Genomic DNA, 26,526 nt, shown 5'->3' on the forward strand with positions numbered 1-26,526 from the left:
ACAGCGACCCTGGTCTAGAAATTTAAGAATAACAGTTGAGAGGATTCATCGCACTAACGTGTCACTTTGTAATCTGCAGGTCTTTGGTCTGAGTAGTAGTCACTTGGTAATACAAGGCCCATCAGGGCTATATTGTTATGTTTAAAACTATTCTTTTAACCATTATGAAAGAGCATCTACCAGGTGAGTTGGCCGTGCGGTTAGGGGCACGCAGCTGTGAGCTTGATGGTTGTTACCATATTAGCCTAGCCTGATAGTTAATCCGAGGAGAAAAGGATACAAAAATGAGTTTGCTATGGTTAAGAACAATGTGTTCTTCAGACTATACTGACATTGGAAATTTGACAAACATCCTATGCATCTCAGATGCTCTTATCATAATGATCGTTTAAAAAAAATCTATGATGCTGCAGCCCTGATGGGCCTCAGGCTATCAGACCGAAGGCCTGCAGATTACAAAGTGATGCATTGCCAGCATGACAAACTCTTGATTGTTATGCCTGGCTTTCTAGACCAGGACTTGTTTCCTGGAATTTTTCCCAATTTTCTGGGGTTGGCAATTTTGTGGATTAAGCCCAGTTTTACGGTAGGGTGCCTTTCCTGATGGTAACCCGTTGTGAGGGGGTGTATTCATTATCTTGTGTATTCAATAGTGGTTGATAATGGAATATGTTGTAAGTAAATGAGGATGCATATTGATATGATCACAAACACTCATCTCGTAAGCTAGAGGAATGAAACATGGCTAAAATACCCTGCCAGAGCCCTATGAGCCAAGGTCACTATGCTGACCATTTAGCCAAGGAGCTAGACAATTACAGATATACATCTACAAACCTCATAACTGATTATTACAACATATATGCACTTACAAGACTGTGAAACTATTGCCCAAAGATGTTGTTGACCCCTAAAAGGAATCTCAACAACAATAACTTTACTGCTAGTATCACTTAAGAAGCTTCCATTTTCATGGGTTGTGAATAAGAACTAGCTGCTCTCAGGAGCCATCCTGATCATGGTTTTCTTTGGCTCTTCTTTTTTTAACTCTCTCTGCAGGCATTTATTGTACTGTATATGAAGTTTACAATTTTAACCCAAAAATACACTCCTGCTCACAAAAATCAGAACACTGAACAGAAGTTGCAGATTTTTTTAAATTTCTTTTTTTTACTGTGTAGGCCTTATTTGCATTGAGCAATACTGAAAAAAGTTTGACTTTGCAATCAAGTCTAAGCTAATTAGACGGCACCACAGATCTATCATTGCTTATCAGTCTGAGATAATAATTGCAGGACCCTATGAGAAGGTCAGCTGGTGGTCATCAGACTGTGAGAATGCCTCATGTTTGCATGACACAATCATAGAGGCTTTTCAGCAACTTCAGAAGATGTCGCATGGGAGACTGCTACATGTCCTACAGAGACATTTCCCGATGTGTTGGTGCAGCATGTCCATCATTACTAAAATCTGTATGGAATAGTACAGAGAAAGGAATAATACCATAATATATGAAGAGATATAATGGATATAATACTGCCAAGTTTTATTATCTAACAAGGGAGTTAGGACAAGTTGTGATCACAAATGCAATTACAAAGTATACACATTATGTGCCAATGTCAATTATATTGTGCTTTATGAACATGTTCATAAACACCAAATTTAGAAATTGGTTTAGTGGGATCCTAGTTAAAATATTATGAGGCATTATGTTCATAAAGTAATTAATTCTAGTAAGAGTTCCTGATTGCAGTAGGTGCAGCTGATGAAGGCTTGCTGCAGACAGTCTTCCATATCACATTGTGTTTCAACATCAAACATCTGTTTGAGTGGTATCTGCAACCTCTGTGGTCTGACGGTGAAGTTGTCATGTCCAGCTACAGTCCAGGAATATTTAATGAAGTATACAAAGGCAGGAGAACGGAATTGATTGTATATTATACACATCAGAAATGAAATTGGATCCATCATCAATGATGTGAAGTTGATGTTATCTTCAGTCTGTTTCAGAAATGTATTGAGCTGCCAAAACTATAGCACATCAGGAGGGATGATCCTGACTGTAGCTTGATGACATGGATTCTATCCCCATACGTCCAAAGTAGGTCAACCAGAAGAAGAAACTCTTTCACCACACATGGAAAGATGATGTCTTGAAAAAAATTATGCCATGACTTGTTTTTTTTTTTTTTTTTTTTTTTTTTTTTAATTAGGCCTAGACTTCAAGCCCACTTGAATTAGATTTTGTGGCTTTGACATGTGGCCTTTTATACAGTACTGTACTGCTGCTCCTAGATGTTGCTCCAGTAACTTTATGACATTGGATGAGCCTATCTTGTCCATAGCTGACATATACAGTAAAACCTTCGATTGTAAGCAACTTGATCTGTGAGAGTTTTACAAGTTGAGCAAATATTTTAAATTAATTCTAACTTCATAAACAAGTGGGGTTTTGCACTACAATTAGTACTTATCTGTCTGCAAAGCATCACATAACCACAACTGAGTCAATTGCTTCGCCACTGTGTGTCTGGCTTGTATAGTCAACATCCATATGAGTGTATACATACTGTACTGTATACTACAGCATGTGTGAGCATAAAGCATGTTTTATTTTGTGAGCAAGTATAGTGACTTCTGTATAGTGACCTAACTGTAACAAGAGTAACAAAGCAATGGTAATGTGTTATTGAACATGTAGGAAAGTTGCTTCTAATGTGAATAAATGAGAATCAACCAACAGGTGATATCTTGACAAAGAACTTAATCTGCAAAAGACAAAGATCTTGTACGATGACCTCGTAAGTAAACTGCCATTTACGTCAACAGAAAACGAAGACTACTTCAAGGCAAGTAGGAGATGGTTTAATGACATGAAAAATTGGCATCCGTAGTGTTGTGAGGCACAGAAATGCAGCGAGTTTGGTTGTTGACAGTTGAGGCATTCACTGCAGAGTTCCAGAACTCCTGGTTTCTGGGAGCTACCTACCACAGAAAGTTTTTACCTACGATAAGACAGGGCTTTTTGGAAAAAGATTCCAAAGAGGACCTACATTACGGCAGAAGAGTTGCAGTGCCCAATCACTAGATCCTAAAGGACCATCTCACCCTTTTGTTGTGTGCTAATGCGAACAAGGATATAAAAGTCAAGCCCTTGCTCGTGTATCATTCCAAGAATCCACAAGCTTTCAAGAAATGCTAGGTGCAGAAGAGCCAGGTAAACATTATGTAAAGGCCCAATGGCAAAGTTTGGGTCACCATTGTTTGGATCAACAAGGTCGCCTTCCTGCAGTGGAGATCAGAAAAGAATCTGCCACTCGCAGTTTTGCTGGTTACGGATAATGCTCCTGCTCATCCTCCAGGCTGTGAGGGTGACTTACTGGAGGAATTCAGGTTCATCAAAGGAAAGTTTTATCCTCCCAACACTACTCCAGCCTATGGATCAGTTGGTCATTTTGAAATTTAGAAAGCTTTATACCAAAGCACTCTTTCAGTCATTCTGTGAAGTGACTGAAGGAACAAATCTTGCTCATCAAGAGTTTTTGGAAAAAATCATTTCCTCAGTCAGATGCCTTAAGATCATTGGAAAACCATGGAATGGGGTCACTAAGAGAACCCTCATTTCTACTTAATGAAAATTGTGATCCTGCTGCATTCTTAGAGATTACTTCTCACGTTTTTCTGAGGAACATGAGCCGCTGATTATAGATGAAATTATATCCTTGGGGAAGAGCATGGGACTGAGGGGAATGAGGCCAACATTCAAGAGCTGGTGGAGGAACAGGGCCAGAAGCTGACCATCAACAAACTGATGGATCATCATCATGAGGAAAACCAGAAGGTTATGAAGGAAATGAAATTAAGGAGATGTGTAGAATGTGAAAAATAGCATACAAATTTGTAGATAAACACCACCCGAATAAGGCTGTAGCAGCCTGAGTGATGAATCTCCTTATGGCAGTGCATGCCACATTTCTGAGAAATCCTCATAAGGAGGCAAAAGCAATAGTCATAGGACAGGTTCCTTGCTAAAAAGTTATTTAAAAAAAAAAGATTCCATTGAGTCAACACATAGGATTGATTCCAATATAGTGAAAGTTGGGCTATGCAGTAACCCTTCTCCTTGTCTCATATCTCTTACACCTGTCAAGATTGTTATAAGGCAACATGCAAGTTTGTTTTTCTGTATGTCTTTTTACTATTTATTTTGTATTAATCACTTTAAATCAATACATATTTTTTGGGCTGTGCAACAAATTGTCTGGGTTTCAATTATTTCTTATGGGAAAATTCACTTTGATATATGAGTGCTTTGGATTACATGCACTTTTACAGAACGAATTATGCTCACAGTCCAATGCTTTACTGTATTCTGCATCAGGTTGTGTCAACATTTTTACAGAATCTTAACCGATTACATTTTGACATCAAGTTAAATATGATCACTTGTGATGAAAGATCATGTGGTTGTAATTTGAAATGTAATCGATGTTGGTACATACACTTGGTGTATTTGTGATCTACTTGTCAGTCCATTTTACATAAGCCACAACTTACTTGCAGTCACGATTGCAGCTTGCGATAATTCCCTTGTATGATAATAACTGTAGCCTAGGTAGCAACAGTTTATATTCGCCATTAAGAAGTCATGATAAAAAATACTGATCATTGATGAAAACCTCTCGTGCTAGGACTAGTATCCTAGATATTGAGACATTTCCTTTCCTTCATGTTTGTAATCTGTGGCATTCCTTAACGTGCATTTGTCAGTTTTTCTCTATCCTCTTTAACAATGTAATTCAATCTCGTCTAGACTTATACCGGTAACTCTTAATCAGTCAATGGCTTTCTATTTCTGTTGATTTCATCATTGTTGACTTTGTCAGAAATTTCTTTTAGGCATAATATAGCAGTCCTATTCCATATATTTCTAATTTGCCTTTACAATGGAATAAAATCATACATGTTAGTTTATCCTAAATGAACAGAAATGCTATTCATGTCATATCTCTATCATTTTACAATATTAGTAAAAAAAAAACATGTTCAAATGAATGCTTTTTTATTTAGATTGTGATTGTAACATCAGCCTTTGATATCCTGCCTAGCTGTGTAATTATTATTATTACTGCTTGACTCGCAACTTTTGCTTTGTTATGTTGTAGAACATGCTTGTGCTTCTTCTTAGCATGATCTAATCTAATGGGCTTCATTGTACAACTTGCTAAACACAATGCTGAAAATAGCCTGGCTTTTTTTTTAGAGATGCAAGCTCACGTTGTATTTGTGTGCAGTTTGCTAATATTGTTTGTTTCAGGTTATTTCAATTCATGTTTGAGCTGTAATAATTGAAGTTCATATATCCATTTTAACAATAACAGTTTGTATACACATACATTTACTAAATTCAATATTTATATTAAATTACTGTTCCTTTCCATGTTGCCATGTTTGTTGATTTAATTCTTGCAGGGAAAGTTTTCTTAATTGAGTAATGAATATTCTGTTCTTTTGTTATGCCTTTGTATTGTACTCTTTTAAAAGTCATAGTCTGTTATTCCACACTAGTGTCAATTTTTCGTTTTCTTATAATATATGTCTGCGTGGGAAACCATACCAATTATCAGAAATACCCATGTTTTGTAATATTGTGTTAAATTCATTTTTCAGAGCAGTTTGAGAAAGAAACCAAGAAACTTGCTAAAAAATTCTTTTGATATGAAATCCCTGTTTGGAGAAATAGGCCTCTTTCTGTGGAGCAATCTTTCTTTGCAAAACATTCCATCCATTTCTTCAGTATTGTAAATACGTGTCACTACTGGTCAAGCTAACAGATGGCTCTACAATTTAATAATTGATAACTATGACTGAACTTTTTTTTTTCCACTGCCCTGTAAAATCACATCTGACAACATAATTATGTTAGATTCAGAATAGAAGGGGCCAAATAAATATGTAATAAGTAAATGAATTAATTTGTTCATTTATTATGCAGACTCTCAACACAATATCATGAGTAAAATTCATGGATGAGATTTCAGATCTCTTTAACATAAAGACTGGTGTCGGACAAGGGATGGACTTTCTCTACTTCTTTTCAATTGTATCCTATAAAAGGTCATTAGAGAATGGAGAAAATAGCTGAACAAAGAAGAAGGTAATGAAGATCAGTTTTGTTTAGGCCTCAAACTCAAAGGACTTTCTGGCTTTCGTGGATGGCTTAACTATTTTTTTCCAGCAATACCAGTTTGACAATCAAGAAGATGAACCATCTTAAAATAACAGCAGAGAAAGAAGGACTGAAAAGTACATAATGAATATGTCATGGGCTGGAGTGAATGAAATCTGACCACAGAAAGACTGGAAGAGTCAAGAAGTTGTAAGAAAAATAAAACATGCAGTTTTTCTTAAGAAGAAAAATAAAATATATGTAATCTACGAAAGGATGCATACTTTTAAATTTACATACTTTAGTGTAAACCGGCTTTGCTAATAATTGAATGATAATAGATACTGTGGTAATAATGGACTAACATGCTAGTATCTTGTGTCCGAGGTGATAGGTTCCATTCTGTTTAAAAGATAAGAAAATCTTTATCCCAGCATGTTGTTAAGATCTTAAAGAAATGCGGAGAATATTTTAGATGTCAATTTGGCAGAATTCTCTGTTGCACTACCAGTTCTCTGTACACTGCCAGGAGTCCTGACTGTGTAGTGTACAGTGTATAAGGTAGAATGGAGCATCAACATTTTCATGCAAACTGCTTGGATGATGATCATCAAAAAGACTTGCACTTCAGCAAGCAATTCCATACAATATATATGAGGATTGGTCCTTAAACAGTGGCAACTATTTCTTTTTACTGTATGTATGTATGTACGTGTGTAATGTATGTATGTATGTAATGTATGTATGTATGTATGTATGTATGTATACAAAAGAGACTTTTGCAAGTCTTCCAAGTAGTCACAGCATTGTGCAGAACCTATCAGTAATGCAGAAGCCATAGTATACTTGTCACAAAGTCTGTTCTCTAGATGGTGTGAATGGAGTGGTCTGCCACTTGAAGATTGTCTGGAACAGTTTGGAAGTGAATGCTACAAAGCACTTCATTCATCTTTGGAATCAAATCAAAATTACAAGGGCTTAAGTCGGAGAAGTAGGGGGGATGGTAGCTCCATCAAATGTATAACTCTTCCACCATTTGTACCACATGCACCCCAGCATTGTCCTGTGCAAAATGATGGGAGGTATCTGGAGAAAGTATCACTGCTTCTTTTGCAATGCTGGTCACAGGTTATTTTCCAAAAATGACTATTAATACTGCGCATTTATGAACTGTCCTTGGGGTATGATATAAGCTAAGCTAATATCATCACAGTTTTACACCAGATTTCTGTGGAAATCCATAATGCTGCTACTCATTCAATTGACATTTCATGTTTGGTTGCTATAGAAAAGTCTCCGCATTACTCTAATTGGGCTCCAAGTGGATTCTCACAACGTCGTATCACCACCATTTCTGCATTTCCGTCAAATGGTGCAGAACTCGCATTGCAATTGTTCTCATGCCCAGACCTTAAGAATATGAAACAGAGTCTTAAACATTAGTCTTCTCTTTCACGCTAACTCACGAATCATTTGTTTGTTATCCATCACTTGTAATGTGCCAACAATCTGCACGTCTTCCTCCCTGATGCCAGAGTGGTCTGGCTTAAGCATTTTGGCCACCCATTGGAGTCTCTGTCATTAAAGGATTTCACCCACTGTGTCACTGTTCTATAAGGCAACACTGATTTCCTGTGTGCCTCTTGAAGATCTTGATGACATTGTCACGCTGTATGGCCCAAGTCACAGTCAATCTTTATCCTACTGTGGTATTCCTCTTTCGAGAGCATTGTGGCTCACCTTTAGACTGCCAGTTTACAGGCAACGATCTTTGCTCTTCTTTGCAGCACGGCACATGTGTGGAACACTGCATGGGAAAATCCATGTATAATAAGGTAACTTATGTAATGGCCTAATGTGTGGTTGCCTATAAGCAAGAGTCATTGTGTACTTTTCTTTGCATGTGTACTGAAGTGTTGCCACTATCAAAGTACCACTTTCGTCGCCATAAGACCTCTGTGTCGGTGCGACGTATAGCAACTTGCAAAAAAAAAAAAAAAACCACTTTACCACTGATAGTGAGTATGGCTACCAATAATCAAAGTTATTCCAGCTCTGAGGAATGAAAATGTTAGAAAAAGGAGAGGTAAGTGGAATGTGAAGAATTAACTAAATGAGGACTGTAAAAAGAGAGAGTATTTGACTTAAAACTTCGTGAGTTTAAATGTTTGTCTTATCACTTATAATTCTTGAATTACTATATATTGAGATCATTGATATCATTCTCAAATTTACCTTCATCTTTTGATGGGTACAAATAAAATATACTTGTACAAAGGTCGTTTCATAATTAGTTTCTATGATATGTTCAGTAATCAGGCATTATCACGTTTCTCATTTTGTGTTTTTCTGAGGATGGGCATGGCTTCAAGAAAGTTTAAAATTCTAAGTCACATCTGCCTGAAATGTACTACTATTGTATATTTCTACTTAGGTAAGTTACTAGAAAACGAGATAGGAAAGTCATCATCATTTCACTTTATACAGCTCCTGCCGAGTCGGAGTATTTATGGTACTTCTCCATCTTCCTCTTTCCTTCCACCATACCTATTCCACGACCTTGTCCCAGTCTAAATTTCATCTTCTTATACCGCTCTTTACTGATTCAATCCATCTTGTTCTAGGTCTTCCTCTTGCTCTCTTGCCCTCACACTTTGCCTCCAGCATCTGTCTTGGAATTCTATTTTCCTCCATCCTCTTTACATGTCCAAACCACCTTAGTTCATTCTTTTCAACTCTCTCATTTAGCTTTCCTATCCCAACTGCCTTCCTAACTTCATTTCTCACTCTCTCTTTCCCTGTCTTTCCTATCATACTTCTTAGGAATTTCATCTCACTGGCTTGAATTCTACTCTCTTTCCTGCTAGTCAAAGTCCAAGTCTCTGCTGTATAAGTCAGTATAGGTACATAGTACATTTTGTACATTATCTCGTTACTTTTCCTTGGTACTTCCTTGGTCCAAACAAGTCTTCTTACACTTTAGTACAGGGTGGCGCACGAAATGTCATACACTGGAAATTGTGTATAGAAAATGTAATATACAACATATTGAATACAGAATGGCGTTACAACATTCACTGACATGTGCATGGTTAGTCCGTGTGCAGGACATGTTTAATATGTCTACCTTCTCAGTGTACAACAGCTTAGAGACGAACCCAAATGTCCGTGATCGCTCTACGACACAAGTCCTCACTCAACCCTCAGAAGAAAGTCACAATGGCCGCTTGCAATTGCTGTACATTTTCTGGTTTATGGCGGTAGATTGTCTCCTTCAAATATCCCCACAGGAAGAGGTCGCAGGGATTGAGGTCTGGGCTATGCGGTGGCCAGATTGAGGTGCTCTGAAAAAGCTCGGGATATCAATGGGACATCACACGGGACCCGAAATGTTCATTCAGGAAGTCCAGAACAACATTTTGTCGCTGCCGGGACAAAACCTCCTATGTGAAATATTTTAGCTTAGAACTTTGACCGGTAGGGTTCTGTCATCTAAGGTGCAATATTGTTTGAATAATGTCAAGGCATTCTCACTCTTCATAATGTATGTGCTGCGGGTCAGTATATCTCCAAAAATATTATCACATAGGAGGTTTTGTCCCCGCAACGACGATTTTCTGTGTGTGGACGAGCTCCATCTTGCATGGACCATTGTGTATCTATTGGTAGTCGTGATGCAAAGAGTTCTGGAAGGGTCAACATGTCCAAGTAACGCGCACTATTGACTGTGTCATTGAAAAAGATTGGCCCAATAATTCCATGACTGAAAATTGCAGCCCACACACACACTTTCACACCATGACTTTCAACCTCGTGCACAATAGCAGGCCGTTCTTTCGCCCAAAACCGGACATTCTGTTTGTTCACTGCACCATTGAGATAGATGTGTGCCTCATCACTGAACCATGTGCTGTGCAATACGGGATCATCTTCTGCAATAGCCCACGCAGCAAACTGTACTCGCTGTTGCTTGTCAAGAGTCTTTAGTTTATGACCTGTTGTCATTTTGTATGGAAACACATCAAGGTCAGACTGCACTATTCGCTGAATTGACCGACGAGAGATGCCCAGCTGAACACATGCAGTTCTGGTGGATTTGGAGGGGCTCCGAGCCACAGCCGCTCTCACAGCAGCAACATTCTCTGGTGAGCGGACCGGCTTGAGGCGGGGCCATTTTCTTTCCAGTATGTTGCCTTCTGTTTCAAATTGCCTGGCCAGTCTGTATACCATCTGCCGGCAAGTAGCCCACCGAGTACGGAAATGAACCCGAAACCTTTCCTGGGTCCAAGCTACGCTCTTTGTTTCCACATAAAACAACACTACCTTCACCTTCTGTTCACACGTCGATCTCCCTTTGTCCGCCATGCTGTATAACTGGCAGCCGGTACGCATGCGCGACATGTGGTGCTGCCTGTCGGATCACGCATGAAATAAGGTTTCTGTTCACGAAAGGACATGGTTGTGAGCCCCAGGTTTACACATTTTATAAAACATTTCTGATGTGTGACATTTCATGCGCCACCCTGTATAGTGCATTACTCAGCTGTACCCTTCTGCTAATCTCCATGTCCACCCTAGCATTTTGCATTAATTCACTTCCTATGTACTTAAAGCTGTCCACAATTTCCAGACTTTGACTTCCAATTTTCACAGTGCCCTTTTCTTGCCTTTCACCTGTCAACATCACCATAGTCTTGCTTTTATCTGTACTGATTTTCATGCCATACTTCTCAATTTTTTCGTTCAGTACATCTAGTTGTTGTTGCTGCACTTCTTTGCTGTCCTTTCCCCAGATCACATCATCATCTGCAAATAGCAGTATCTTCATCCTCTTTATCTCCATAGATATCCTTTGTTTCCTTTACAATTTCGTCCATGACCATAATAAAAGAGGTGACAGCACACTCCCTTGTCTTAGTCCACCTAAACCATTCTGTCTTTCCAACTGGGGTCAATACTCTGCTAACACAGTGGTTGTATATTGCTTGAACCATTTCTAACATTTCTCTTCCGAGTCTCTTTTTAACCATGGTTTCCCAAACCTTCTCTCTGGGTACACTATCATATGCCTTTTCTATATCTATGAAAGCCATGACCAGATCCTTTCCATATTCCCAGTTTTTTCCATCGGCTGTCTCATGCTAAAGATTGGGTCCACTGTAGATCTTCTCCTGAAGCCATATTGCTCCTCTTGTAACTCTCCTTCAATCTTTCTTCTCATTCTTCTTTCTAATATCCTCTCCAGTATTTTAACTACCTGCGATATAAGTGTGATTCCTCTCTAATAACCACAAACTTTCTTGTCCCCTTTCTTAAACACTTGAATTATCATCCCTTTTTTCCAGTCTTCTGGTACACATTTATGTTTCCACATACACTTTAGTAGTCAGTACAAGCATTGCATATCAACAGGTCCAGCAGCCTTTATCGTTTCCACACCTGCTGCTTTTCCCATCTTCATCTTTTGTACCACTAACTCCACCTCCCGCATTGTTATATCATCCTCTGTTGTTGAGTCCTCACACTGTGTTGCTTCTGTCTCCCCTGTACAGTTGTTCACATTTAATAGCTTATCAAAATACTCCTTCCATTTTCTATCTCTTCTGGGTGTGTTAGCAGTTTCCCATCTTCCTTTTTCATTAGCTCTGTGGTAACTCTTTCTGTCCTCTTATTTCTTGTAAGTCCATACAGCATCCTTTTACTGCCACTTCCGCTTCCATTTTTGTGTAAATTCTTCCCAACTTTTCTACTCCTACTACCTTCTTACATCTCCATTTACCGGGCGAGTTGGCTGTGCGCGTAGAGGCGCGCGGCTGTGAGCTTGCATCCGGGAGATAGTAGGTTCGAATCCCACTATCGGCAGCCCTGAAAATGGTTTTCCGTGGTTTCCCATTTTCACACCAGGCAAATGCTGGGGCTGTACCTTAATTAAGGCCACGGCCGCTTCCTTCCAATTCCTAGGCCTTTCCTATCCCATCATCGCCATAAGACCTATCTGTGTCGGTGCGATGTAAAGCCACTAGCAAAAAACATCTCCGTTTGCTGTGGAGATACTTCCTTTTGCTTTCTTCTGTTTGATCTCGGTTCCATTCTTGCCAGTTGTCTTCTTTTCTTTCAATACTTTCCCCACTTCCTCATTCCACCACGGTGTCTCCTTTTCTTTCACTCTTGTAGACAGGAGATAGGAAAATTCAAGAGCAAAATACTCGTGCATCCTTCTTTCCAGCTCTTGTCTTTGATATATATTGATTATATTTCTCTACTTGTTAATTCCTTTTCTGTTACATACTATATTGGAAAACCTATTGGTTCGTTTTCTCTTTTTGTGATAAGAATAATCTGCACATCTTCATACATGCTGTCTTTCGATAGGTGGACTCCCTCCTCGTCAGTACTAACCCTTCTTCATCAACTTCTCAGTCCTTTACCAGTTTGTTTCTACTTCCTAACTTGATCAGGAGGGCAAGCATCAATTCTCATTGAGGTAACATCTTGACAGATCTTCAGTCATATTGAGGAAGAAAGCTGAATAAAGACAGGAAAAAGGAAGAGGCAAAAAGAAAAATGAAGGTGGTAAATGACATTGAACACAGGACGAAGACATCAGGAAAAAAGGAGAGTGTATGAAAATGTGCAGATGGCCCCTCCTTTCGTGTTTCATGTTTGTTCTTGTTTTCTCTTTCTATTATTTCCTTTTTCCACATTGACCTGTTGTATTTTTCCTATTATGTGTTCTTTATCATTTTCATATCCTTCTATATACCAGGTGGCCCACCTGGCCCTTATTTTTATTTTTTAAACTTATTTGGAGACATGCTACTTACTTAAACCTGTACATCATAGCCAAATTCAAAATATTCATACCTGATCCTATACTGCCTTAGTACAACTGTATTGTTGAGTTCATGCCTGAAAATATAGATGAAATCAGTACTGCCATTGTTTCAATCGTAAACTATAATGAATGTTTAAATGATCATAGCTGTGAATAACACTACCTTATGTTCAGACAGGAATATCTATTAGTACCTCGAATATATTTCATGTGTGGCAGTTATTCGTCACAGGTCTCCATAGTTAGGATGCCTAAATCATGCACCACTGCTGTGGTAGAGCCAAGTTGCCAGAAAACTGGGTCAGCTCATAGGCTACCTTTTCTGCTGTTTACATTGGGAAGTCACCAGAAATGGATTACATTTATTTGGAAATAATAAAGGCTGCTAGAACTGTTGGATTGCAATGGGTGTACAGATTGTTAAAGTGCATATTGAAACAGAAACATGTGCCAGAAGACTGATGAAAGGAAATAATACCAGTCTTTAAGGAGGGGGACAAAACATGTGTGTGATAACTATAGAAGAATCACACTCTTATCACAAGTGGTAAAAATACTGGAAAGAATATTAAAGAGGAGAATGAGAAGAAAAATAGAGTTGCAAGAGGAACAGTATGGCTTTAGAAGTGGAAGATCTACAGTGGGCCCAATATTCAGCATGGGGTAATTAATAGAAAGGATCTGGTCATGACATTCATATATTGAACAAAGGCATACGATAATGTTCCCAAGGAGGTGTGGGAAATCATGGTAAAAAGGAGACTGGGTACACAAACTGTTGAAATGCTGCAAACAATGTACAAAAACTGTGTTAGCAGTGTACAGACTCTGTTTGAAAAGACAGAATGGTTTAAGAAATGAAACTGGACCAAGACTAGAGAGTATGCTGTCACCTTTTTTGTTTCTAATGGTTATGGACAAAATTGTAAAGGAGACAAAGGAAGCATTTGGGAATAGGGAAATGAAGTTACCATGGCCAGAGAAGACATAGGAGCTAAACTCAGTTGAGAATGTGTAGGCCGAAAGGAATAAAGTGATGCGACACCATTGCTCATGAAAGTCACTATGGACAGCAGACATTTCTCGGAAGGTGTACTCTATGCATGAGAGGTTAGCAATTATGGGACTTTCTTCAAGCAAATGTTTAGTTGCACTGGACAAGATACTAGCGTAGAAGACTTACAACTGTATTTTTGAGGGCTAATAAAACTTGAAGTAGAGGTAAATTGCTAGAAGTGTTTGTAACCATAATATTTCCAACCGTAATGAATAAATAGGTACATAAAGAGAAAGCAAAAGATTTTTTCCTGTTGAGTCGAAATTCATACAAATACACAGCCCTATGTAAGTTTGAAATATGGTTGTCTATTGTTCAAAGCAATACATATATGAAGAATTACTGTGATACTCTAGTTAAGAACATGTCATATTGACTGTCAGTTTGATTTTCTGTAGTGGAGAAAGGCTCAAGGTTTAACGCAGTATATTTACAGATTAACAATAGGAATGTTAACAGTAATGAAGGGTTTCAAGGTGTAATGGCGTTTTGGTATCTGGGACCTTTTGATACCTTGATATAACCCTGAAAAAAGGGCAGCTATGCTACACCATTGATCACTAACAATTTCAGGCACTATACTGTTTGTTATAAATGCATTATAGACATTGCTTAGCATCAATGTCATAAATCTTGAAGACTGACCTAAAATATTTACATCATTGACAAGAAAACATTGCATATTTTCTTCCTGGTTGTATGTTTTAAAGTATAATTTTTGTAGTGTACAATATTGTGTCTATATTTAATTATTGTGAATTGTTTCAAAATGCATTTAAGGAATGATTTATGTACATCACTTACAAAAATTTTAGAGACAAGAGTTTAAACATTTGTATTGTAAATAGTAAATAGGATTGGATAAAATGTCAACTCCTTCCATTAATTCACATTATACATAAAATGAAACGCTTATGTATGTGATATAACCCATGTATGCCTGTATTACTGATTCACTCCCTCAAGACACATTCTTGGTCATCCTACACATCTTTGGTTGTTGGATCGACCTCAGTTTTGATAAGGACATGTCAAAGGTGTTCAAGAGTCTGGTAGGCTACGGGGTGCTCTCTTACTTGTCTGTTTAGGATATTCCATTAATACTCAATGGGACTCTTTTCAGGACTCATATAAGAGTAGTTTTTGTCTGGAACTAGAGTTCTTGCTAGGTGACAGATGTTGTATGAAAAACATTCTCTGCTGGGCTGAGTGGCTCAGATGGTTGAGTCACTGACCTTCTGACCCCAACTTGGCAGGTTTGATCCTGGCTCAGTCTGATGGTACTTGAAGTTGCTCATATAGTCAACCTCATGTCGGTAGATTTACTGGCACGTAAAAGAAATCCTGCAGGACTAAATTCTGGCATCTCAACGTCTCCAAAAACCATAAAAGTACTGTAGTTCGTGGGACATAAAGCTAATAACATTATTATTAAAAACATTCTCTTGCTTAAAAACAACTTGGGGCCCCAGTCCAACTTCAATGCAGATAACTTAGTCCATTTCAAACAATGTACGAATAATGTGAAGTAATGTATCTGTCAGTATTAAGTGGCCACTCCATAAAATCCAGTTAGCCATCGTAAATTATGTCATCGCATACTAATTAACACACAACCAAATTTGTCCATTTCCTGGACTGCTGCTTCTGTGTGATTCTCACCATAATAATACACTTGCAGATGTCCTGCACACTGTTTCAAACAAAAGTTGAACTGATATCAACACCAGTTGCCTCCATCAGACTATTTTTATGGTACCTTGCAGTAACAGTGTGCTGCCATAGAGCAGAAATGACCATTTGGCTTATGTTTTGATTCCTAGCTTGGTCTCATAAAGTACCTGTTTCATTGAACAGCTGAAACCATATTAAATTCTGCAGACACTACACGAAGAGTCCATGAAGAGCAGAGCGATTGTTCACAACTTTTGCCTCATTTAGGTGCTGAATGTTGACTGGCTAAAATTCAACAAGTTCCCTGAATACGATGATAAGTAAGCACTCGAAGAGCGTAGGTTTGCTTTCACCCTTTAATCATAGTCAACAGTTAATCATGTGTTACCTCATGATTGAATAGTCCAGTGCAAAAGCTGCATGTTCTACATATTTCCAAAAAGGCCTGCTCATGGGAAGCCAGGCCTTAGTTGATATCTCCTGTCTTCTATCTGCCACAGTGAGTCAGCAATTGATTTTGAATATTTCCACATCATTATAGGCAGATTTCCTCCATAATAAGTGATTCAAAGCCAAATTATCCTAGGTATTGATTCTTACATTGCACATTTTGAGACTAGCTTTTGCAACATATATATAATGCTTCTTGTACTATGATTTCCTTCTGTAAGCTCAGATAAGGACACTTCTTTAGGAAGTAAGGAGCTTGACATTTGGATCACATGACCTATCTAGTGCAGCTGGTGTCAATTGTCATGGTTTCAATGTTTGTTTTATGAGCCTCTTCGAGCATACTTATATTGGTACATTTGTCTTGCCATTTTATTCCAAAAATGCCCAAACAGTGCTGATGATCTCTAAGTTTATTGAGATATCTTTGATATGTTGTCCAACATTCCCATTTGTATAACATTGTTGGCATAACTGCTCTTTACTTAAACTCATTCGCTGTCAGTTTGAGACTATTGTTGTATGCCTCTCTTAGTTTACTGTATGTCATAGTACAGGGTGATTGATTTGAAAGTGCAGAGCGGAGTGCCGAGGATTAGGCGCGCTGGGAAGCGGAGACAGCGAGCGCAGTGCCCGCAATGACAAGCAGGCATAGTTGGCTCAAAGAAGCGGCATGATTACGCCTATAGAAACTAAACGAAACTGAACTCACCGGCTACATAGATGCTCTGCATAAATAAGTAAATGAATAAACAAATAAATCAACGAGGAAATTAAACTGAACTCACCAGTATTTACTGACGATGCTGAAAGTGATCTCCTTCAGCTGCAATGCAAGCTTCACATCTTGTAATGAGATTTCGAAACACACTTTGTAGTTCATGGATACCGTCGCTTAAGTGCGGCCAGTATCCAGTATTCGGGAGATTGTGGGTTCGAACCCCACTGTCGGCAGCCCTGAAGATGGTTTTCCGTGGTTTCCCATTTTCACACCAGGCAAATGCTGGGGCTGTACCTTAATTAAGGCCACGGCCGCTTCCTTCCACTCCTAGCCCCTTCCTACCTCATCGTCGCCATAAGGCCTATCTGTGTCGGTGCGACGTAAAGCGAATAACAAAAAAAAAAAGTTCATGGATACCGATAGAACGCACAATGTTCCTAATTTCAGTTTTTAATTCTTCTGCAGTTCGAGGATTATTTATGTAAACTTTTCCTTTAAGATTTTCCCATAGATAAAAATCACATGTGCTTAAATCAGGCGAACAAGGGGGCCATAAGCCTTTACTGATGATCTGATCATCATCGAACATTTCCCGTAACCGTCGCATAGAGTTACGCGCCGTATGGGCCGTTGCACTATCCTGCTGGAAATAGTCATACCTTTTCTCTTCTTCAGTCAGTTCAACAAAAAATGGTTCCAGAATGTTGTGAATATAATGGTCAGAAGTAATCTTGTCCTGAAAAAATATTGGATCGATAATTTGTCGGGCACTGATAGCGCATCGTGCAGAGGTCTCGGGTGTAAAATGTGCGGGTTGTCTGTATTCCAGATTCTATTGTTCTGTGAATTGACATATCCACTCAAATGAAACCAGGCTTCGCCGCTCATAAAAAGAAAGTTCGGATCCACAATACCGTCATGGACACTATTTATTAGCCAATTGCAAAATCATATTCTTGCATTGAAATCTGTAGGCAGTATGTTATGGACTGAATGAGTCCGATAAGATCGTAAACGTAACAATTTTATTGCATTACATGCCGAAGAAGGTGAAATACCACTTTCCTGAGCTACTCTCCGAAGCAACTTATGTGGACTGACCTGGAGTCTTGCCTGTATATCTTCTAACCTTTCCCGTGTGAGGGCTGTTCTCCTTCGCTTCTTTTTCTTATTGCTTACGGAACCAGTACTACACCACTTGTAAACGAGCTGATGCACTTAACGTTTTGATGGTACTGTCGCACCGGGAAATTGTCTACGGAATTTTTGAAGGCACCTTTTAACTGGTTTCTTCTTCTTGTGCAAATAACACTCGACCAAAAATATTCTTTGCTCTATAGTGTATTTAACCATCATGATAATAACCTCACAACACACTTTAAAAGTCCAATATTTTCTAACTGAGAGACAGAGTGCTAAACAGATGCGTGCTGCAGTGAACACTTCTTATCTCACTGTGTTGACAGAAGCCATATGGCGCTCGCTCAGGACTTCCCACGGCATGCGAGAAGAAGTCTGAACATTTAAATTTTTGTTTTTGTTTTGCTAGTTGTTTTATGTTGCACCGCTAGTTGTTTTACGTTGCACCGACACAGATAGGTCTTGCAGCTACGATGGAACAGGAAAGGGCTAGGAGTGGGAAGGAAGTGGCCGTGGCCTTAATTAAGGTACAGCCCCAGCATTTGCCTGGTGTGAAAATGGGAAACCACGGAAAACCATCTTCAGGGCTGCCGACAGTGGGGTTCGAACCTACTATCTCCCGAATACTGGATACTGGCCGCACTTAAGCGACTGCAGCTATCGAGCTCGGTACTTAAATTATTCTCCCTGTACAATACGCCTCTGTATTCTCAAGAAACTGCAATTGTGAAGTGATGTGATATAATGTCTTTTGGCCTCCGGAGAGGCCTGCTGAAGGTTGTTCTAATTGACGCAGGGTGACCTGTGCGTTTGGGTCTGTGTGACGATGATGATAAAAATGAAGTAGGGAGAGAATGAACCCCCATATTTGCACACAGCTGTCTCCTGTCGAATAACAGCAAGGTGTCTGCTCAAGGCTTAACGTTCCTATCCGACGAATGAATAACAATCAACAGTGTCGTATGCCCTCACTCCACATGAACACTGCAGAGGGGTTTGGAATTGAACCTGGCTTTTAGCGCTCAATCTAGTAATTAGAAATTGTATACCATCCTGCCAGCCAACATTCTGATGGTGAAAATTATTTCCACTAACAGGACTCGTACTGGCTAACCACAATATCAGACCATGAACACATGAAACCTTAATGATCTCAGCCACCAGGTGAGCTAACTTTTAAACGTAATTTGGTGGTTTTGGTCAAGTCTACATGGTCTGACAACACCATGGTTAGCCAGTTCGAGTCCTTTGGTTGAAAAAAATAGTCACTATATAATGTTGGCTGGCAGGGCAGGAGGGGTGGTGGTAAACAATTTCTAATCACTATAGTCGGCAGCAATTCAAGTCCTCAGTGGTCCCTTTGATGTTATACCGATAGGCAACTGAGGAAAATATCCTTCTGTGGGTGAGCACATCTGCTCTTTCTGCTTATCCATCACGGTTCTCGTCCTGAACCTGGTGGGTAATGTAAACGTTTTTTTATACAACATATATAACATCAAAGGGACCGCTTAGAACTTGAGTTGACTCTGAGTATAGATTGCATGCCAAAAGCCTAGATTCAACTGCAAACCTCTTCACAGCATTCTTATGAAGTTACGGCATATGACGCTATTGATTTGTTCGTCGGATGAGGACTTAAAGCCTTGAACAGAGCCCTTGGTGCTACTTGACAGGAGTAGGTCTTGTGCCAACACTTGATTTCCCCCTCTTCCTTCCTATCACATATCACATCATTCATTTCAAAGAAACAAAATATAAACTGCTCGAAAACATGTAATGAACCCAAACCATGAGCAGAGTAGGATTGAGGAACTGCCGAACTGTGTTCAAGGTCAGTGTCTAGCGTTTTAACAAGCATGTCTTCTGTGTGTTGTGTTCAGCTTTTGCCATGCACAAGGCACACTCATTAACTCCTCTGATGACATCAGGAAGGGCATCCAGTTGTAAAATCTTGCTACGAAGATTCATCCCACTTCATACCCATAGAGAAATTGGACAAGGGTTGGACATAAATAAATATATAATATATCTTGGTAAAACATGTTGAAAGTATGTTATGTTACTTGTTTAATAGTACACCTGAACAAACTCTTGTCTCTAACATTTTTGCCGGGCTAATTGGCTCAGACGGTTGAGGCTCTGGCCTTCTGACTCCAACTTGGCAAGTTCAATCCTGGCTCAGTCAATTGGTATTGGAAGGTGCTCAAATATGTCAGCCTCTTGTCAGTAGATTTACTGGCATGCAAAAGAACTCCTGCAGGACTAAATTCTGGCTCTTGAGAGTCTGCAAAAAGCATTAAAAAGTAGTTAGTGGGACATAAAGCAAATAGCATTATTGTTAAACTTTTTTATATTTTGTTATTCAACTTCCATAGTGGAAATAGAAAATACATACTTTTTTGACTATATAATTATTTTAACTAATAGTTCTTTTTTTCTTGTCAAATTGCTATGTAATTATGACATAAGTTTGAGAAAGAATATTTAGATTCATGCTTTCATGACCTGTATTGATACACATGATGATCTTTTGGGATTTTGCCATTTCATCATATGCATTTAAGATGAGATGCCTGTATTTTGTCTCAATTTTAGTTTCAAATTTTAAGCTAAAGAAACCACTATTCATAACAAACTGTCTCTCTCTGTTCATATGATATTTTTATCTTCTTCTGTTTACAGTAATGCTCTGAAGTATTTTGTGGGTGGTATTTGTTCAAATAAAAAAAGTTTAAATTACTAAACATGTTATCATTGTAAACATATGTATATTTGTGATCGATGAAACACTATTCTTATTTAAACATAACTGTTTCCATAAAAATGCCAGGCTGGGTAGCTCAGCGGTAGAGTACTGGCCTTCCGAGTTCAACTTGGCGGGTTCGATCCCAGCTCAGCTCAGTGGTATTTAAAGGTGCTCAAATATGTCGGCCTCGCATTGATAGATGCATATTAAAGAACTCTTGCAGGACAAAATTCTGCCACTTCTGCATCTCTGAAAAGCATGAAATTAGGTAGTAGGACATTATTATCTTTCATAATAAAATAAACTTAGAATTTCATGGATCATGGATCATTACATAAAAACATTGTCAGATGCTGAGATACAAATTTAGTACTTAGTTGTATATCCAGGAGTTCTGATAACAGCAGCAAATCTTCTTAGCATAAAATCTATGAACATTTGCAAAAGTACACATGAAAAGTCGGTCCATTTCTTTTGTAAAGCAGCAAAGAACTGATCCTGGTTTCAGTAATTTCTGCCATGTACACAGCAGTCCAATTTTTCCCAGATGTGTTCAGTGGGGTTCAGATCAAGGCTTTGGCTTGACCTATCCAGAACTTTGACTTCTTCTCCAAAAATAAATTCCTCACATGGCCATTTGGAAAATATTTTGAGGCATATTTTTCCTTGCATGTGGTATCATGCAACATTCTAGAATATCACGATAGATAAAATGATCCATTAACGCTTCTATTCATATGAGTGGACCAGCTGTACGACTTGGAAAACACTCCACATCATGATGCTACCACCTCCATGTTTAATGGTAAGTACTTGGTATCGTATATTGTTTATGTGGTTTGTTGGCCGACATATACTGTATAGGTACCGGATACCATCAAGACGAGATGGGGTTGAACTTACCTTTGTCACTCCATAAGATCAACCAATATTTACCACTCTTCCATGTGACATACTTCTTTGCAAACTCTAACCTGGCCTTTCTATCTTCTGGAGTGATCCATGGTTTTCTTTAGGGTCATCTACCATTTAAATCAGCAGCTGTTAAACAGTGTTTTAACGTGGAAACATGAAGGTTCAGTCTATAGTACTCTTTTAAACAATCCCTGATTTCCCTTTGAAGTGAGAGGTGCGGTGGGGGGGAGAGGTGCGCGCCCGCGACACCTAACAGGACGACATAGAGTCGGTCCTCTGATTTATTTCTTCTTATACCCCCCCCCCTCTCTCTCTGACTTGATTTGACACTTGTTTGTTCCTTTCTTATACTCATAGTTTCGGATTTTCTGTCCTGCCGTAGATTTACAGAATATTGCTACTGTTTTGGCATGTTCACATCAACCTTTAAAAGTATATGAAAGTAACGTATTCTTATTTAATTGTACAATATACTATTTGGAATATTTCACAAAATACTCATGAGCCAATGGAAAATATTTCTATGGATACTAGTTAAATGTATCTGTATTTTAGGCATGCGACCACAGTTACATGCCGCTGTAAATTGCATGATTTAGCAGAGGGCTCTGCCATGTTGTGCCTACACATAAACAGTGTTGACAACAGACAATACCTAGTTACAAAACCCTTCCTAGCACTGCTGTATGTCATTCTAATTTGTTGTGTACTTAACACACTGAAAGCATTAATGGAATTTAATGAATATCAGTTTCATGTTTATGTATCTTGAAAACATTCTTGTGCAAGTATAATTGAGTATATACTGCGTTTGCCAGCAAACATGATAAGTTGGTCAGAAAGTGTGAGTTTGAGTGTGTGCATGGGTTGAGTGTGAATCCCACTAACCTAATTTCACACAGCCCTGATGATGTTGGCGGTGCCAGCGTGAACTCCAATGGTAACTCGGCAAGCTTCGAGAGTTCTCCACGTTCAGGTCCATCACGTTCAGCATCTCTACGCGTGCGAGGTTTGGGTGGTCCACGGGTCACCTTCAGCGACACCCACAATATTTGCAGGTAAAGTGCAGTCAATTGATTGTTTATACTGTTTGCTTACATATACAATTTGAAAATATATAACCATCAACTGTAAAGGTAATGTGATAAACATAGGCATAGTATCTTAACATTTTAATTAAACGTCCTGATTTATTATTTTGAAAATACAAGTTACAGTCAGTGGTGAATGAATTTCTTCTTAATGTTTGTAAGACTCTCTAGTACTATCTTCTGTATTTGAATTGGTGCTTAAGCATAATGTAATATATGTACATATCTATATAAAATAAGCATAAAGTGGCAGTTCTGTGAGGTTCATACTGATGCTTTTGATAATATGAGAGACTGGTTCATTAACACAGTTTGATTGACTCTTGTACTTAACCTTAGTTGTGTTGAGCCAATACGGAATAAACATGAGATTTATAAGCTGTAAGATTATCTTTTCAGGATCAATTTCTGGCTCACTGGCAGTTCTTAAAACTGATAGATATTTAATAGAACACCTAGTTATTATCAAGATTATTGAACACAGATGACAGAAAACTGCATAAATATATACTGTCATTTACTAATTAATTAATTAATTTATTTATTTATTCATTTATTCATTCATTCAACCTGTGAAAAGGGTAATTGAAATTGACTGAACAAAGTAATCAACACATTGATAATCATAATTACCATAGAAACTAACTTCTCTACACAGTCTACTACAACACTTCTAGAATGCCCCTGGCTGATAAGGGTGTTTAAATGTTACAGCACAGTGTCGATGACTTGTAACACATTAGGAATTTCCTGAAGGGCAAAACTATAACTCTTAAGCATAAGGTTATCAGTTGTTAGAATAGGTGTAAAATGATGATGTTGATGATGATCATCCTTTGTGCTTCAGTTACATCTTCCATCAAATCTTTATGTACGGTATATAAATTAGATGTAATGGCAGTTTTAGGTTTAAAAGAATAATATACCAGGCGAGTTGGCTGTGCGGTTAGGGGCGCGCAGCTGTGAGCTTGCATCCAGGAGATAGTGGGTTCGAACTGCACTGTTGGCAGCCCTGAAGATGGTTTTCCGTGGTTTCCCATTTTCACACCAGGCAAATGCTGGGGCTGTACCTTAAGGCCAAGGCCCCTTCCTTCCCATTGCTAGGCCTTTTCTATCCTATCATCACCATAAGACCTATCTGTGTCAGTGTGATGTAAAACAAATAGCCAAAAAAAAAAAAAATATATATATATATATATATGAGCGAGCAGTGTTCTAGTACTGTTGACTTTGATAAAGCCTTTCATCTCCCAAATTGACTTGATCGTCCTGACCAATCTGTGTTATAAATATTCATTCGTTCATTCATCGCACGGCAATCTACAATGGTGGTGTGTGACTGGAGAAATATTTTCTGGTTTTGTATCACTTTGACAAAAGCTTCAGCATGACAATTATGGCATGTTAAAACCCTCTGTGGGTGGGGGACTCAGATGAAGAATACACCCATGGTGTCCCCTGCCTGTCGTAAGAGGTGACTAAAAGGGGCAACCAAGGGATGATTGAATTAGAACCATGAAACTACTTGTGATTAGTGCCATCATGCAGGGAACATCATTGGTCACCTTTACTGGAGAGTAGTAACACTGTTAGGTACACAATAGGTTTATGATTAGTAGCAGCAGAGAGCAGTTCACTGTGGTTTTCCAGTACCTGTGATTAGTAACACTATATGCAGAACATCACAGACTTACGTTGCTTGTGATTTTTACCATTATGTGAGAAACACCATGGGTCTGGGCATTGCCTGTGATTAGTAGCACTATGAGTGATAACCACAGGTTAGTACACCTGTGTGAGGAACACAATGAGTTTGCATTGCCTACGAATGGTGCCATTATGTGAGAAACGCTATAGGTCTGCGTAACCTGTGTGACGTACAATACTTGTGAGTAGTACCATACTGTTTCGAACACCGTGAGTTTACGCTACTTTTGGGTAGTACCGCAACTTTAGAAATGCCATGGTTCTACTTTACTAGCAATAAGTACCATTATGAGGGGCCGTTGATCTGGATTTTGAACACCTTTAGACAACAAGCATCATCGATTCAGGATTGTGCTTTGGAAGCAGTCCCTTGGTTAGTAATACTCTTGTTTTAATATAGTTTCTGGAAAAGCGAGGCATTGCGGGTCGGATCCACTGACTGTTTTAAATTCATATTCATCAATTCATTCTTCATCATCATGTTTTGAATTCTGGTCAGTGGATGAATTTTGGACTTCTAAATTGTCATTGCATTTTGTCTCATTTAGTACCATTAGGGGATGATGACCTAAGTGTTAGGCCCCTTAAAACAACAAGCGTCATCATCATCATCATCATCATCATCATCATCATCATGACATGTTAAATGAGAATTAATCAGTGCTGTATTTAGCCTGAATGGGTCATTTGGTTTTGTATTTGAACTATAGTTCATTATTTTCATAACAGACAGTTTTCATAGGAGACACATTCATTTTTTTAATGAAGATACAGGCAAATGCTGGGGCTGTACCTTAATTAAGACCACTGCTGCTTCCTTCCCATTCCTATCCATTTCCTATCCTATCATCGCCATAAGACCTGTGTCGGCACAACGTAAAGCCAATTGTAAAAAATAAAGTCTTATACGAGGGTGTCTTGCAACAGTAACGTAGAAGATGCGCGCATATGAAGGATACACAGTGATGGTACCAATAGTTGTTGGGGCTGGAGGAAATCTTTCTGTCGCATGAACACTGTATCAACAAATCATTTCCAGAATGTCATTTGCCTTCCCATCATGTCTTCTGGTGCCCTATTGTGAAACTAGAGATGTATTGAACTCTGCGACCAGTCCTTGCACCTAGGTCTACTAGAACTCCAAATTATACCACCACAGATACTGTATCTCATCAGACCTGATGACGCTGGCCTTTCAACTGGTAACCAGTCTCATCACAATGCACTGGAAGTAAGTAGACAACCAAGACAGGGGCAACTCTTCTAAATTATCCTTATGAAATACAGTAATCACAAGGCATTGGACTTAGCAACATTGGCAGCCATCTTGGTGGAAGGGTGACCAGTTTACTATAAGAGTTCTGAGAGAACTCTTACTCACATTGACACTAGGGGATGATGACAGCCCACCTCCAAATTATAACAACACTGGTACAGAGAGAGGGTACCAGCTACACATGCAATTAAACAAAATTGGGCGTGGTCATTTTTTAGTGAATGCCCACTCGCACGAGCAACAACCACCCCCTCTCTCTTTCTCTGACACACACAAGGGAAAATGGTGAGAGCATCTCCTTTACAACCAGTAACACACATACCCTTAAAAGTTATAAATCCAATATGGAACAATTTTGACCTGAAAATTTATGAACTGTGAAAAGTTGCATAAAGAATGCATGCTGTGTCAACACTGTTTGGAGCAGAGGTAACTTTTCTCTTAAACCCAAATATTACATCAGCTGAGATCCTAAAGCGCAGACTCTTGAAATTATCGGCTGTAGGATACCACAAATTCTGACACTCGAATAATGGAAGAGGAGCACGCAGGTGCAGTGGATCTGCAAAACAACTTTCTCCTCCTCCTCCTCCTCCTCCTCCTCCTCCTCCTCCTCCTCCTCCTCCTCCTCCTCCTCCTCCTCCTCCTCCTCCTGTCCACCCTATTGGAGAAAGGCACAGGAGGAGAAATGCAGATCACAGGGGAGAGGTGTTAATATCCCAGATATAAGATCTAGGTG

At 38.9% G+C, this 26,526-nt stretch overlaps 1 protein-coding gene across 1 annotated transcript in view; it reads left to right on the forward strand.

Moving 5' to 3' along the window:
- Nucleotides 1–26,526, forward strand: part of tweek (transmembrane protein KIAA1109 homolog tweek) — an 843,591-nt gene that overhangs the window by 609,269 nt on the left and 207,796 nt on the right. Inside the window, 1 exon segment of the mRNA XM_068226772.1 lies at nucleotides 22,616–22,771. Within this exon segment, the coding sequence (XP_068082873.1) occupies nucleotides 22,616–22,771 (156 nt within the window).

The sequence above is a fragment of the Anabrus simplex genome, chromosome 1 (assembly GCF_040414725.1).
Source record: "Anabrus simplex isolate iqAnaSimp1 chromosome 1, ASM4041472v1, whole genome shotgun sequence".
Classification (NCBI taxonomy): domain Eukaryota; kingdom Metazoa; phylum Arthropoda; class Insecta; order Orthoptera; family Tettigoniidae; genus Anabrus; species Anabrus simplex.